Source organism: Ursus arctos, unplaced genomic scaffold, assembly GCF_023065955.2.
Source record: "Ursus arctos isolate Adak ecotype North America unplaced genomic scaffold, UrsArc2.0 scaffold_15, whole genome shotgun sequence".
Taxonomy (NCBI): Eukaryota; Metazoa; Chordata; class Mammalia; order Carnivora; family Ursidae; genus Ursus; species Ursus arctos.
Genome location: NW_026622819.1, coordinates 49,174,459 through 49,189,764, shown reverse-complemented (window position 1 = coordinate 49,189,764; position 15,306 = coordinate 49,174,459). Strand labels below are relative to the sequence as shown.

The 15,306-nt window shown below is 42.0% G+C and overlaps 1 protein-coding gene across 1 annotated transcript in view; it reads left to right on the top strand.

Moving 5' to 3' along the window:
• Positions 1–15,306, top strand: part of ATP10B (ATPase phospholipid transporting 10B (putative)) — a 203,820-nt gene that overhangs the window by 116,057 nt on the left and 72,457 nt on the right. The window contains exons 5-6 of the mRNA XM_026510910.4: positions 10,087–10,172; positions 13,115–13,221. Of these exons, the coding sequence (XP_026366695.3) occupies positions 10,087–10,172; positions 13,115–13,221 (193 nt within the window). The remainder of the gene's footprint in view (positions 1–10,086; positions 10,173–13,114; positions 13,222–15,306) is intronic.

Genomic DNA, 15,306 nt, shown 5'->3' with positions numbered 1-15,306 from the left:
TTCCAAGTTTCCCTTAAGAATGATAGCCTTTCTACCTATTGACCACTGCTTAAACATTGAGCAGACACCATATTTTTTAGTATCCCTTCAATATAAAATGTACATCATGATATATAATAAGTAATATCAATAGGTAAGTTGATTGAACATATACTGTGTGCCATGGGCAGCTCTCCTAAGTGTTTTATACCTATTATCTCTTTCTACTCTCCATAAATAATTCTGCGAGGTAGGCACTTTGATTATCCCCATTTGACAAATGAGGCAAGAACAGTTAAGTACCCCTGCTAGCAGTGGACTCAGCTTGGATTTAAACTCAGGCAGAATTATTTTAATGTTTTATTATGGAAATTTTCAAGTATATCCAAATGTAGGGAGAATAGTATGATGAATTTTTAATGTGCCCATCACCCAATTTCAATAATCAACTCATAGCCAATCTTGTTTTATCTATGGCCTCACCCTCTTCACTCTGTAAATTATTTCGAAGTAAACGTCAGTGTTGCAACATTTCCCCTGTAGATATTTTAATATCTATCTCTCAAGGGTAGGATTTTTAAAACATGCAATTATACCACTGTCATTCCTAAAATATTAGCATTAATATCTTGATGTCAGGTTTGAAGTCAGTGTTCAATATTTTCCAGTTTGTGTAAGAATCCAAGTAAGTCTAAAGACCTAGGTAAATTTCTTAACTCTCGTTTACTCTAAAGGTTCCCTATTTAGCTTTCTTTCTTTGTTTTTCTTGTATATTTAGTTTTTGTTGCTGAATAAATCAGGTTGTTTGTCCTGTAAAATTTCCTACAGTCTGGATTTGCTGATTGCATTGTCTCCCAGTTGTGTCAATTAAACATGGTTCCTGTTCATTATATTTCTATAAATTGCCAGTTAGAGTTTGTGCCTAAATCTGATTCAGGTTAGGTTTGTGTTTGGGAGTGTATATGTCACTGTTGCATGAATTGGTTCCCTACCATCCTGCAAAGGTGACCAATGAGTTTGTCTTTTTTAGTGTCAATATGCACTGATGGATTTAAACAGATTTGATGTGTGTCAAATCAGTACGGTTGTTATCTTTATTGATTGCCCCATTTTTAGCCAGTGGGACCTTCTTCATATTGGCTCCTGAGCTCTTTTTCATGACCTCCATAGTCTTCAATAGATCTAGTCCCTTTCAATGGAAAAGAGTGTTTAGAAATCACAATAAGTGGGGCGCCTGGGTGGCACAGCGATTAAGCGTCTGCCTTTGGCTCAGGGCGTGATCCCGGCGTTGTGGGATCGAGCCCCACATCAGGCTCCTCAGCTGGGAGCCTGCTTCTTCCTCTCCCACTCCCCCTGCTTGTGTTCCCTCTCTCGCTGGCTGTCTCTATCTCTGTCGAATGAATAAATAAAATCTTTAAAAAAAAAAAAATCACAATAAGTATGTATTGGAGGTACATATTGCTATTGGATTGATCATTATCTCTGTGCCGTTTAAATGGACACAAGTAGGACCTTTTAAAGATTAAATACATCGAGATTTATGCTGATACTTGAAATTCGGGATTAGAGGTCTTTACACAACCTCATCAATATGAAATATGTGAACCCTTCTCTCACATTAGGCAAAGTCCTTAGCAACTGTACTACACAGCCTACTTTACTACACAGCCCCCTTTGATATTTGACACAGCAATCCTTGGAAGTAGAAAAGGAAGGAAATAGTAACATTTTTAAGATGGGAAACAATTTCAGGAAGATTAAATCTTGTCAAAGATTACCCCACTAATGCAGTGTTACACCAAAACTGGAAATCAATTCGGATGTACAAGATTATTTTTCCCATTGTTAAAGTGACTCTGAGATCTCTTTACATGTATATTTCTCAAATAAATATAATTTTCACAAATATGAAAATGCTGCAACTATACAAGTTTTGGTTATAATTATTTGCAATAGTAATAATTAAACCATGATGGAAATAACCCTACAAAAAACTTACTTTTATTTTTGGTAGCCCTCTGACCTCTTTTTGGTGACCCTCTCCTCCAGAGTTGTTCTAGGGCATGAGCGTGTGCACACACAAACACACACAAACATGGGAGATCCTCTCCCTTTCCCAGTGTTTAATACTATTTGCAAACTTCTATTAAAAAGTCTTTTTCTGTTTTTGTCCCTTCAGGGCCTTATGAGGAAGCTCTACTAGGTTATGTGAAAGATAGAATCATGCGAAGTGTTAATAGATGATGTCTTCAGGTTTTCCTCCTTCCCACTATCTCCATACACCATGATAACATATTTACATTTGAATAGTGGCCTTCATAGTCATAACCACCAGGGATAACTGGGGGTATTTCAGGCCCGCGTGGGAAATATTTGATCTCTCAAAGGAGAACCATACCAGTCTAGTATAAGGATTAGGCAAGACTCTTCGCTGTATGTGACTGAACTCTGATTCAAAGTAGCTTAGACAGAAAGAGAATTTACTGAAAGAAAATAAGGTGAATTGGGCCTTAGGGTAGTGTCAACCAGAAATTTAGAATCCATCAGTGCAATGTTCATTTCTTGTCTGTGTTTCTGTCTGTGTTTGGCTTTCATCTCTCACGAATAGACCTATACTCATAGCTTCACCTCCAGAGAAGGATTGGGAACCTTTCCTGATGTCTAGATTGAAAGGCATCCCAAAGACAGAGACTGATTGGCCTAGCTGGTATTGTGCACCCACCCTTAGACCAATTAACTCTGGCCAGAGGGAAAGGATTCTGAGATTGGCATTTTCTACTTCGACTTTATGGTTGAAATTGGCCTATGAACTAATGAATCATGGAACTTTACATCAAAAACCAGGGATGTACTGTGGTGGCTAACATAATATAATAAAATTATAATATGTTATAATAATGTTATAATACGTTATATTAAAATTATAATATAATATAAAAATATAAAAATATAAAAAATATTTAAAAAATATATAAAATATATTATTATTTAAAAGAAATTGGCCTATGGAGCAGGAGAGTTCTGAGCAGCTCAGCAATAAATGTCCATTATATATATATATATGTGTGTGTATGTATGTGTATGTGTGTGTGTATATATATAATATGTGTGTATAGATAATACGTGTATATATATATAATATATAGTACATACATATATATAGTATATACATATATAGCATATATTATATATACATATATATACACATATATAATATATAGCATATATATGTATATACTATATATTATATATAATATATTAAATATGTATTTATATATATACTGTATATTATATATGTATATACTATATATTATATATAATATATTAAATATGTATGTATTTATATATATTTATATATTATTGTGTGTGTGTGTATATTATATATATATATAATGCATCAGGGCTATATACACCTAACTTCTCTGTCTGCCCTATCTCTGCCTACACAACACCCTCTGCAATATACCCAGAGTGAATCACTCCTTCCTCTGTGCTCGCATAGACCACTCTTGTCACTCAACCATTGTGTCTACCTCACCGTAATTCATTCAATAAATTCACTTATCCAAACAATACCCGATGACATTCTTTTATTGCCAGATACTGTGCTAGGTCATTTTGTTGTTGTTAATCAGGGGTGACACATTACGATCATTATCTTTTGTGAAGAACTGAATAAAACGTTTCTCAAGTTGAAATGCATACTCTCCTCTCTGTGACTTCTTTTGCCAAGAACATGCAGTATAAAACATTGGCTCTCATGTCATTTTCTTCTGTCTCAGTTATCCACAGCTAGAAAAATGTGTTCAGAAAATGTCTGTACAACAGTCTGTGAAGACACCGCTGTCCATTTGGGGGCAGCTGTCCGTATTTCAGGCATCGTGCAGTCACTCATTCATTCACCAAACACAGATTGAGTATGTCGTCTGTGTCAGGTGCCATGGTGTACACTGGGGGGTCAGGTTTAAACAGGAGACGTACAGGATATATATTCTAACAGTGAATCACAAAGACAATTATTAACAAAAATCCCACAAATAATTAGTAATTGGTTGCTTCTAAGAATGACAGAAGAAGTCATTCCTTTTCCAGTATTTGCTTGGCACGCCCAACCCCTGTCTTAGGGGTTAGAAAATGTCATAGCACAATTTCAAGATTAAATTTAGTCCTAGCCCTGAATAAGAATCAGAATATCTGTCCCCTTGAATAAAGTCCACACGAGACTGTAAGGAATCCTTAGACTCTCCTGCCCACAGCCCTGCAGCCCAATCTGTGTGCTCTAGTGGGAATCTCTTGGGCAGGCAGGGAGACCCAGGGTGATTGCATATGCAGACCATCTCCTCACCCGGAGTCCGAAAGGAAAGTAACTGCCAGTCATTCTGTTGCTGGTTATCTTGAAAAGAACTCCGACTGACCGTGAGCTGAAAGGTTATCGAATGCTGGTAACTGTCATTAGTTTTCAGATGGAATTCTCAGAAGTCAGAGGGTTGTTTAATTTGTATGCCAGGAAGGAAACTTTAGTCACCTGGCTCAGCAGCCAGGGCATGAAGAACATTTTATTCTAACATTATCCAAATGAATAAGCTTTGGAAAAAAAAAAAAAAAAACTTTAAATAGTGTCCTCCTAAGGTTGCACTCAGTATATCGCCTGTGTAGCCACCTGGGGGGGGTGTGGTCTGTGTCTCCTGAAACCTCCTTGCTCCGCCTACTTGATGAGCGAGTTCTCCTCTCCCTGGTATGGGCTGGTTTTTCTAGCCCTCTAGCCTGAGGGTCATGTGCAAACGGAGAGCTGCAGAGAAGCTTGGCAATCCCCTGTTCAAATCTTCTTTTTCACAGGCTCAAAGTGAAAAATAAGTGCATTCCGTGTTTAAGGAAAGAGTTTAGCTGATTTCTCTCTCTCTTCAATTAACAGAATCTTTCTTGAATATTTCCTAATGGCTATGGAGGGGTTTCAAGGTGATCTAAAACATACTTCCATCCTCTAAGAACTTAAGACTATAGGTACCTTTTTTTTTTTTTTTTTAATTTAAAGACCCTTTGTGGGGTGCCTGGATGGCTCAGTCAGTTAACCATCTGTCTTCAGCCCAGGTCATGATCCCAGGGTCCTGCGATCGGGCCCCACATTGGGCTCCCTGCTCAGCAGGGGAGTCTGCTTCTCCCTCTACCTCTGCTGCTCCCCCTGCTTGTTCTCTCTCTCTCTCTTTCCCTGACAAATAAATAAATAAAATCTTTTAAAAAAAATAAATAAAAAACATTAAGACCCTTTGTGACTATCAAAAAATCTTTGATAACCTCACCACTCCCAAGCCCTTGGACCTGAAAGCAATTGTCCTTTCAGTGTCCATTATTTAAGAAAATAAAACAAAAAGGTACTATGAATTTGGATATATAATTTACTGATCTCAAGAACTCCTAAAGAAATTAGAAAACTGGGGTGCCTGGGTGGCTCAGTCAGTTAAGCGTCTGCCTTCAGCTCAGGTCATGATCCCAGGGTCCTGGATCAAGCCCTTCATCAGGCTTCTTGCTCAGTGAGAGTCTACTTCTTCCTCTCACTCTGCCCCTCCCCCTTTTTCATGCTCTCTCTTAAATAAATAAGTAAAATCTTTTTTTTTAGAAAAAGAAAGAAATAGAAAACTGTGTGTGAGACTTCTTTTTATGCTGTCTGTGGATAGCATCTTGCTACATTTGGGATTTATAGCAAGTTGCAATGTCTAATCTACCAATTGGCTTATGGAAAAGCTTGGTAATTGGCAATTACAAGCATAAGATCAAGTTCCATGGATATTAAGAAGTGTCTGTCCCGAGGAAGGAGAGATTGCTACCGTCTGTGGTGGACACATGCGTCCTTAAGAGGTCCGACACTTGAGCTTGGCAATAAAAGTTTAAGGGAGTTATCAATACAGAAAACCTGCAAAGAAAGCATGAAAAAGGCCAAGAGGGTTTTTTCTGTGGGAAGATAGCATTAAATGTTTATGCCAAGCAAAGACCACGTATAACCTTTAGAATCAGACAAACTTGGGTGCTCATGAGCTGTGTAATCTTGGGCAAGCTGCTTAGTATAAGAAACACTCAATTTTCTCCCCAATAAAATGGGGCTAACTTGCCCTGAACACTTCACAGGAGAGCTGGGAAGATTGAATAAAATCAGATCAATAAAGGACAGCATTTCTTGAACTGTAATTTTACCAAATAAATAAAAATCATTATTTTTTTAAAGGCCAAGGTATACCCACGGGACTGAATAGGCCACTGTTTTGATTAGACTTCTTTATTTGCAAGAAGCAGAAATGATTCTGGCTAACTTAAGCAAAATAGCATCCTTACAAAAATGCAGGGGCAGATGGGGTGGAGGGGAAGAAGCACACAGCGTGGCTCACAGAATCAAAGGAAAGCTGAAAACCCAGGCTCAGAAACAAGAACCAGGAAGCTTCAGTGCAGTGGCGGAGTATTGGGAGCAGCAATTACTTAATGATCTCGTTTGTTTTTTCTTCCTTGAGTCATTCCACTCAAGTCAAAGTCCCACAGTGGGAGCGTCTAGTGGGCAGGGCATCTTGACCCAGAGCTCCATCAAGATTACAAACCACGGAGGAGAGGTAATTTCCCAAAAGGAAGCCGAAGGTTGTTAATGAAAAGGGAGTAGATTGGAAGGTGGGTAGCCAGAAAACAGCTGCCCACTACAAATAATTTCAAAACATCATTCATACAATTATGTAATCATATTTATTAATCAACTTGAAATTCATTTATGAAGAATAGTGGTAAATAGGCCTAGAAAAGTAAAAGTTGAGGCTAGTGCAGGGGAAATGGCCCGTTCTTGTTACTGGAACATATTTCAGTGTGTTTGCTAAACCTTGGCCTTCCCGGTGGCCCTCGAGGATGCAGCTTGTTGGTTCTGGGCCATAGGTCAGTGAGGATATCTTAACCCCAGAGAGTCATTACACACTAGCACTTGGCCCACTTTCCTTTGCTTTCATAGATACTGACATTGACGTACCTGGACTAAACTAGGAACTTTGAGTTGTTTTATGACTGCAATAATTGATATGTGTCAAAAACCTCTCCCTTCTTTCTGATTCTCTCTCACTTCCCCCATGGCTCACATATTATGGGTATTCAATAAATGTTTGAATATATGAATGAATGAATGAATGAATGAATGAATGAATGAATGAGAAACTAGTCTGGCCCACATTGGAATGTTGGGATCTAGTTCTTTACTACTTTTTTTTAAGTTGAGCCAAAGAATTTCCTTACAAGAAGCAGTCCTATTCCCATGAATCAAAGTTAAGATTTGTTCCCTGGGGCTTTTCCTAATTGCTTTGGGCAGTCTTTACAGAGAGGTCTTCCTTCATCTCCTCATCCGTCACCTTTCATTATAAACGTTCCTCACATCACCCTCTCCGGGACTAATCTCTCAACAAATCTTGAGGGTGTGCCTGTTGCCGCAAGGTATTATGGGAGATGTCCTGCAGGAAGCCGGCAGTCAGGTAGAAGAAGCACAGATTCCTAAGTGTTAATGGAGGCATAAGCAGTGTGGTGTGGAAGCATGTAGAAAGGACAAATTCTCATTGGCTGGGGTGAAACAGTCTGTGGGGATTTGGGTGGGCTTCATAGAGGAGGTGGCAAAAAAACTCTTAAATGCTTAAAAAATTTAAATACACACACACACACACACACACACACACACACTCCTCTCTGGGAAGGGGCTCTCTTTTCCAGGAGGACCCTGATGGCTCCCTGGCCTTTTTTGCTTATTAGTGGGTTTTTTTAGGTAAAGGGCTGAGTCAGAAAGAAATGTTGGTTAGGTGGGCTTCGTCCACAAGCTAAGAAAATCTGTGCTGTTATGAATCAGAAGGGAACCAGAAACTCCCTAACAAGGCTAAAATAAGGACCTTAGAGGGTGTGGCATTCCCCCCATGCCCTCGTGTCCTTGGGCTTCCCTAGCAGCTCCTGGAGTGGCTACAGCAAGTCCCTCAAAGCAAGCAATCCGGAGAGTTTATCTTTGAAGATAGCAAGACCCTCTTTCCAGCGCATTTTGGGGAGGGAAGTAAGGAGCCCTGGGGACAGGTAGCTAGAAAGGGTGAAGTCACCTCCCCAGGAAGAGAGGGAGACGGACAGAGGACCCCAGGCCAGTGCCCAGAAGAAAACAAGAACAAGGGACACTTGAGGAAGAAGGTCCCTGGGAAGCCCCAGCACAGGGACAAGAGGGGCCAACCTCACATTGCCGGCGTCTGCCAGGTGTGATTGAACAGACACTCGGGACGCACTGAGGCAGGATCATTAGCTCTGAGACCCGCTGCCACTCATACCTGAAATGAGCTTGGGTCTAGAAAGCCTGCAATGAGCTGAGTGGTATGGATCTGAGTGAAGCACACGGCTTAATCAGGGGCGTGAAAGCAGCTGACAAATTACAGCGTGATTTGTCATCATCTCAGGACTCGGCAAGTGTTTGTCCCTGAAAGAATCGATACCTGGAGAGAAAAGGGCCATATTTTTAGAAACTCCTGGACGGGTAATTTATTTCAAGTGAGTGGAGAGTTTATTTATGTTGGCGCCCCCACAGATCCAACGGACAGTATATTTATACGAAGCCAGAAAATGCTATCATTTCTTCTAATCAATTTGCCCCTTTGAACAGCTGTACCTTGAAACTTTGAGCGATAAATTCAGTCCCCATGCTAAAAGCTCTACCCAGGACACCATCTCTCACCCCCTTTAGCTCTCCTTCCTTCTACTGCATGACATGTTACATCTGCTAAAACTGTCCTCATGGGTTCTGTCTTCTGGGGCACAAATGAGATGGACAGGGAAGGTGGAGTTAGCCCCATTCTACAGATGGGAAACTGAGGCTCAAGAGGTAGAAGGAACATTAGCCCATGTGAGTAGAAAGCAAGTTCTCCCCGCCTCCAGTTGTGCCCCTCCCCCATTGGACTATAAGATTTTATCCACCTAGATACCCAGCGAAAGAGAAATCATGGAGAAAAAGGCAAGCATGGGCCTGAAGTACTTCGCTGCAGGAATGTTCGCTGGGGGGCAGTGTGCCGTGCAAGTGAAGGACAGGGGCCCTCCAGTCAGACTTGGATTCAAATTCCGGTCCTGGAGGGGCCATGGGCAGCCTGTCTACCCTTCTGAGCCATGGTTTTTCCATCCCTAAAGAGGGGATAATTGGTATTTCTACTTCATAGATTAATTGTAAGCTTAAAAATAAATAATATATATGAAGTCTCATCACAGCATCTGGCAGAAACGAATAAATACATGCTGTTTATTGTGTTTTATGAGCTACAATTTCCACAGCATGTTCATAATACAGAAACAAATTGAGACGATATAAACATACTGTAGTGAAATGGGGAAATGACTATGGCATTCATACAGTAGGTTTCTGTGTCGGTGTTAATAAAGATGTATAAAAAATTTAAGATGTAAAAATTTCCAATTTATATGAACACCATCTCATTTTTTGAAATACATAAATGTATGTGTGCACATACATACATGTATATGTTTGTATATTTTTAAAATTGTATATATATATATATATTATTTTTTAAACCCTAGAAGTATTATATACACAAGAATAGTAATTCTAGTTACCTCTAGGTGGTGTGATTTATAATCTCTTTTTGATTATGTCTGTGCTGCCCAACGTGGGAGCCACTTGCCACATGTAGCTATTTAACTTTAATTAAAATTAAATAAAATTTAAAAACCAGCTTCTCGGTCGTACTTCCACATTTCAACAGCCACGGGCGCTGAGGAGCTTCCATACTGGACACGCAGACTCAGAACACTTCCCTCGTTGCTATAGGTTCTGTTGGGTGGCGCTGGTCTGGAAACTCAAACCCAGGCCCGCCGGAGAGCTGTGGGCAGGGCAGGGGCCTCCCTCTGCCGTGCCTCCAACTTTCCAGCATTTTCAGTGCATCTGCTCCCTCCTTCTTAAGGAGGATTTCACTTCTCTTCTAACATTTTACAGCTATCACGATGTGACAAAGCAGGGATTGCCTTGGTTGCGATGGTTCTAACAGGGATGAGCTCTCCCCTAGGGATCCTATGAAAACTAGATCCCTCTGACTTAATGACCGCCTGGTGTTCTCTCCCTCACAGGACGTACAGTTTGAACCCGAAGGCTTCTGCAACACCATCGTGTGTGAGAAACCCAACAACCACCTCAACAAGTTTAAGGGTTATATGTAAGTACGTATAATGCCCCTGCACTGCTGTTAACTATTTCCCCCCGCAGCGAGACCCATCTTTGCTGGAAATGGCCGAAGGGATAAGCGTCCGGGTCTTGAGGATGTGTCTTTCTTTTTACCATAAAGAAATGCTAAGGAAACCTAATAACTTTGGGAAGGAAAATTTTCCTATTCTTTTTCTCTCTCTTCTCTCTCTCTCTTTTTTTTTTTTTTTTTTTTTTTTTTTTTTTTTTTTTTTTTGCCAGAGTGGCAGTTAATTATCTTGTAGGGTTAAATTTACTAATTTTTTTTTAAAACCTCTGGTGAAATAACATCAAAATCATGACCACACTCTGATTCAGGAAAGGCAAGATTTCACTGAGGTCGGTGTTGCAGGTAAGAACAGGGACTTTTGAGTTTGACAGACCTGGGTTTGAAATCAAGTTTTATCACTTACAAGCTGTGTGACCTTGAGGAAATTCATTAACCTCTCTGGTCCCTGGTTTTCATACCTGTAAAACAAAGATTACAAGGTCCACATCGTGGGCCTTGTGTTTTCTACGAATTAAGTAGTTTACCCCATGCAGAGCCCGTAGCACAGCACCTGGCGCACAGTTGGCTGGTGGCTGAGCTCTAGTCAGCAGTGTCACTCGTACGCCTCAGCTTTAGCTTGGCCTGAGAATTTGGCTGTAATTCTGCTCCCACGTCAGACCACTGGTCTTAATGCAAAGACAGACCAAAAAAGAGTGATGGTAACAATGAGAAACATGCCCTCATTCAGCGCTTTCACAGTTTCTAGAGTACTTAACGGAACATCATCTCTATCTGACTGTTAGGATCCCCATTTTCCAGATGGGGACGTGACTGTTATCCCCATTTTCCAGATGATCTAAGACTTTCCAGATAGACCCAAAGGTGTACAGTAGGTACCAGACAATACCAGGGCTTGAATCCAGGTCTCCACTTGAGCCCCGGTATGTTTTGCAGTTGTGCAGAACAGAGCTCAGCTTGGTAAGGCACTTCTTGCCCAGTCCGGTCTGGAATAAGGCATAAGTAGTCTTGGAAGGCAGACGTCTGTGCTTTCTCTCCACCCACATTTTCTCTGGCCTGTATGCGATGTCCCGAGGAGCAATATGAGAGGAGAAAGGATAAGAACAATACAAGATAGGGGCGCCTGGGTGCCACAGTCATTAAGTGTCTGCCTTCGGCTCAGGGCGTGATCCCAGCATTCTGGGATCGAGTCCCACATCAGGCTCCTCCACTGGGAGCCTGCTTCTTCCTCTCCCACTCCCCCTGCTTGTGTTCCCTCTCTCGCTGGCTGTCTCTCTCTGTCAAATGAATAAATCAAATCTTTAAAAAAAAAAAAAAAAGAACAATACAAGATAAATAGCGGGTTTTAAACACAAATTATTTTAAAATGCACGACAGCACAGACAGAGACAGGCAGCGCAGGGCCCAAGCTCCTGGCAAAGAGGAGCATTCGTTGCAGACATCTGTTCAGGTAGAACTTGCCACCTGCCCCAGCAAAGAGGCCATCCCTTGTGCCCGAGGCTGGTGGATTTGGTTCATCCAAGTCAGCTGGCAGACATTCTCTTGTTAGAGTCAAAAGAATTGCAAATGGAAAGGACTCTGATTCAGTGCAAGTTAATGGGGCACTATTTTGGGAACCCTTGTGTGAAACCGCATGACGGCTGCTGTCTGTGGCCTGAGTCCCCGAGTCCTAGGATTTCCCATGTATTAGGTGTGCGGCCTCAGAAAAATCTCTCACCCTCTCTGGGCTTCCTCTTTTTCATGAGAAGGATAATCACCCTTCTAACTTCCCAGGAGTAGGAAGAGTCAAATAAAATGATACAAGTAAACTTAGTTTATAACCACAGTAAGGAATAATTGGTATGAAAAGGCATATTGAATGGCAGAATAGCTTCTGGGGCCAGACTTTGTGGGCTCGAATCCCCATTCTGCCATTTCCCAGCTCTATGAACTTGCCTCAGTTTCCATGTCCATAAAGTGGGTAGGTAACATAACCTGTTTCCCAAGCTTGTCATGATGATTAACTGAGTTTGTGAATGGAAAACAATTATCACCAGACCTAGAAAAATGAAGTATTGAAGAACTAAAAAGAGAAAAGCCCTAAGGGTTCAGATTGTTATTCTTTTCGTTCTCCCTAATGCTTTCGGGAAGTTATATTTAAATTTAAATGTCCCAAATATACCAAAGGAAGGGCATCAGCATCCAGTAAGGGCCAGACCCCAGGTAATAACTGGTGGTGGTTGGCCTCAGAAGTTTCTGGTGTGAGGTGGAAAACTGCAAATGCCCCTGAGGCTAGAGCAGGGAAAAAACTACTTGGCTTTCAGGAGCTGCCTCCCACCCATGGCACAGAAGGCTACCGTCCCCTCCTGTGAGGTCTGTTTATTTCACGAGAGATGGAGCAAGAGGAGGGTGGTACAGGAGAGAGCAAGTCAGAGATGTAGCTCCCAAAAAGAGGAGCCTTGCCATCTCACAGTGTGAGGGGGGCACAGTCTGGTGGCTTCCGCAGACCTGCACAGTCGGACTCTGCGGTCTGGTCCCCGCGGCCAGGTGAGAGTGAGCATGGGAACGCTGCCTGAGGCAACACAGCACCGTCTTTGTAGGGCCAGAAGCCACTTCCCCACACTAAACCATTCTGAGTGAGAAAACTGAAGCCAATGCTTTTTCAGCAGAGCTCTGACTTTGAGGTGGCTAAATGATTTCCGTAGGGATGGATAATTCCTTTTAAAGGTCCAGCCCCCACCAGGCCTCCCAGGAGCAATGAAGGTTGTTCTTGAACCTGGAGACCAGATGCCGAGTTAATAATGCCCATTACACTTCTGAAAAAGAGGGAGGAGAGGGATCGTGTTCACTCACCACTTCTAATTCTGTGATGCAACCAGTGACAGCGTGAAGAGGCCACCTAACCGCTCCCGGTATTTCTTCATCCCCAGGGAGCATCCTGACCAGACGAGGACTGGCTTTGGCAGTGAGAGTCTTCTGCTTCGAGGCTGCACCATCAGAAACACCGAGGTGGCTGTTGGCATCGTCATCTATGCAGGTCATTGATTCACGTTGTGCCTTCCCCTTCCCCTCCCGCTCCCATCCCCTCCAAATCCACCTTCAGTCAGTGGGAATGTTCTGAGGGCTACAAGAAACTTCCCATTTCTCAGCTCAGCAAAGTGAGACTAGAATCACAGCAGCTTACTTGGTTCGCAAGAGACGTGCTAGATTCCAAGCTAACGTCACTCATCGGAACAGAAAGAGGGGTTCGTGCTCGTTCACCTCTGCTGGGTTTGTGACACTAACTACAGGCAGGATGAAGAGTGCTTTCTTGAGCCTGAGGAATAATCTCACCCAACTTAACAACTCACCTTTTTGTGAAAATGGTGCTTCCATTTCCTCACCTATGCAAATGGGAAGAACATTTGGCTCAGTCTCACAATGTACTCGTGAGATCAAATGACCCAACACGTGAAACAGATTATGTCTAACACGGTGAGCACTCCTTGGGTTTTCGCTGTTGCTTCTGCAGTTATGTGTGTATTACTTATTCATTTTGTGGTGCTCTAGCTCTCCTTTCCACTTTGATTTTGTGTTCCGATGGGGAAAAAACAAAAAGCAGCCCTTATACAATGAACCTGTAGTCTTAGAGGCCGTCTTGGGACTGCTGCTATATATCCAGTACCCAGCGCCCAGCACTCGGTTGGTGCTCAATAAATTTCAGCTGTTTCATCGACAACTGCAGACTTCTTCCTCTGCAGAGAAAACAGTCTCCCTGGAGTGTCTACCTTCCCTGGAAGACCCCAGATTATGTTTTCCTGGGTGTCCCACTTGCTAGGACATCTTGAAATATTGTGTTTGTTATTTTCTTTGATTTGGAATTCATAGAACCCCACTTTTGATGGATATGGCAGAGAATTTAAACATCAATCTACCTGAAGATTCACTTTTTGAAACTGGCAAAGAAAAACAGGTTTTTAAAAAGATAATGTCCCAGTCTAGCTAGCTTTCCCTAACTTGGCAGAGGGGGATTGTGTTTGTCAGTTCAGGTGACTCTTTTCAAGGGTCTTTGGCAATGGAGTTCAATGCTATCTGGTAGACCTACTAAAGATAAACTCTGAAGAAATCCCCACCCCAGCAAAAAATCCCACTTGGGCTTGGAGTTTGCTTCTCTGCCTGATCAGAAATGAAACTCTGAGTGAGTGATGAGCATGGTAAATGAGGAGGCAGATTTGGGAGAGAGTAAATCATGACTGTGAGGAGTCAGGGTGCCTGGGGGTGACATCTGCTGGCTGGCTGCATGTTCCTGAGTGTGTTGGTTAAGCTTTCAACACAAGGGTCTAATAGTTCTCACCTTGTAGGGTTATCAGGGTCAAATAACATTGTCTGTGAAAGGAGCCTAACACAGTGCCTGGCACATATTAGGTTCTCAAAAAGTGTGAACAAAAATGGCACTAATTGTTTTAGTATAGTTATCTAGAGCAAGGGGTTCTCAACCTTGGTACTATTGACATTTTGTTCTAGATTGTTCTTTGTGGTTGGGGGCTGTCCTGTAGAATGTTTAGCAGCATCCCTGGCCTCGAGATGCCATTAGGATGTGACAACCCAAAATTTCTCAATACATTGCCAGATGTCCCCTGGGGAGTAAAATCACCCCTGGTTGAGAACAACTTGTCTAGAGTCACATTCTCTCCTCTGAAAATATGAATAAACAAAATAGGAGCACCTCAGCGTCTAAGGCCCAAAAAGGTCAAAGTGAGCCTCCCAGAAGGAAGAGATCCAACATAAAGGTGTGTGCTCCTCACAGCAAACATCTATTGAGTCCCTACTGTGTGTAAGGAAGTAATTTAGATACTTTGTGTATATTAATTCATTCTTCTGCCCCAAACACACACACACAACTCTTTTCTCTCATTCTGCAGATGAGGAATTGAGTGAGGTACAAAGGCATTAATTCACCCAAGATCATTTGTCTCCTGAGATTAATTCCTTATAACCTAATGTCAAGTCTCTACAGAGACAAGCTCTGACTCTAGAGACCACATTCCAACCATTACACCATACTGCCTTCCCTGTGAGCCCAACGTTTATCAAAAGAACAGAGGGATTTCAGAAGGTGAGGAGCAGGTGGGTAAAGAGGGAG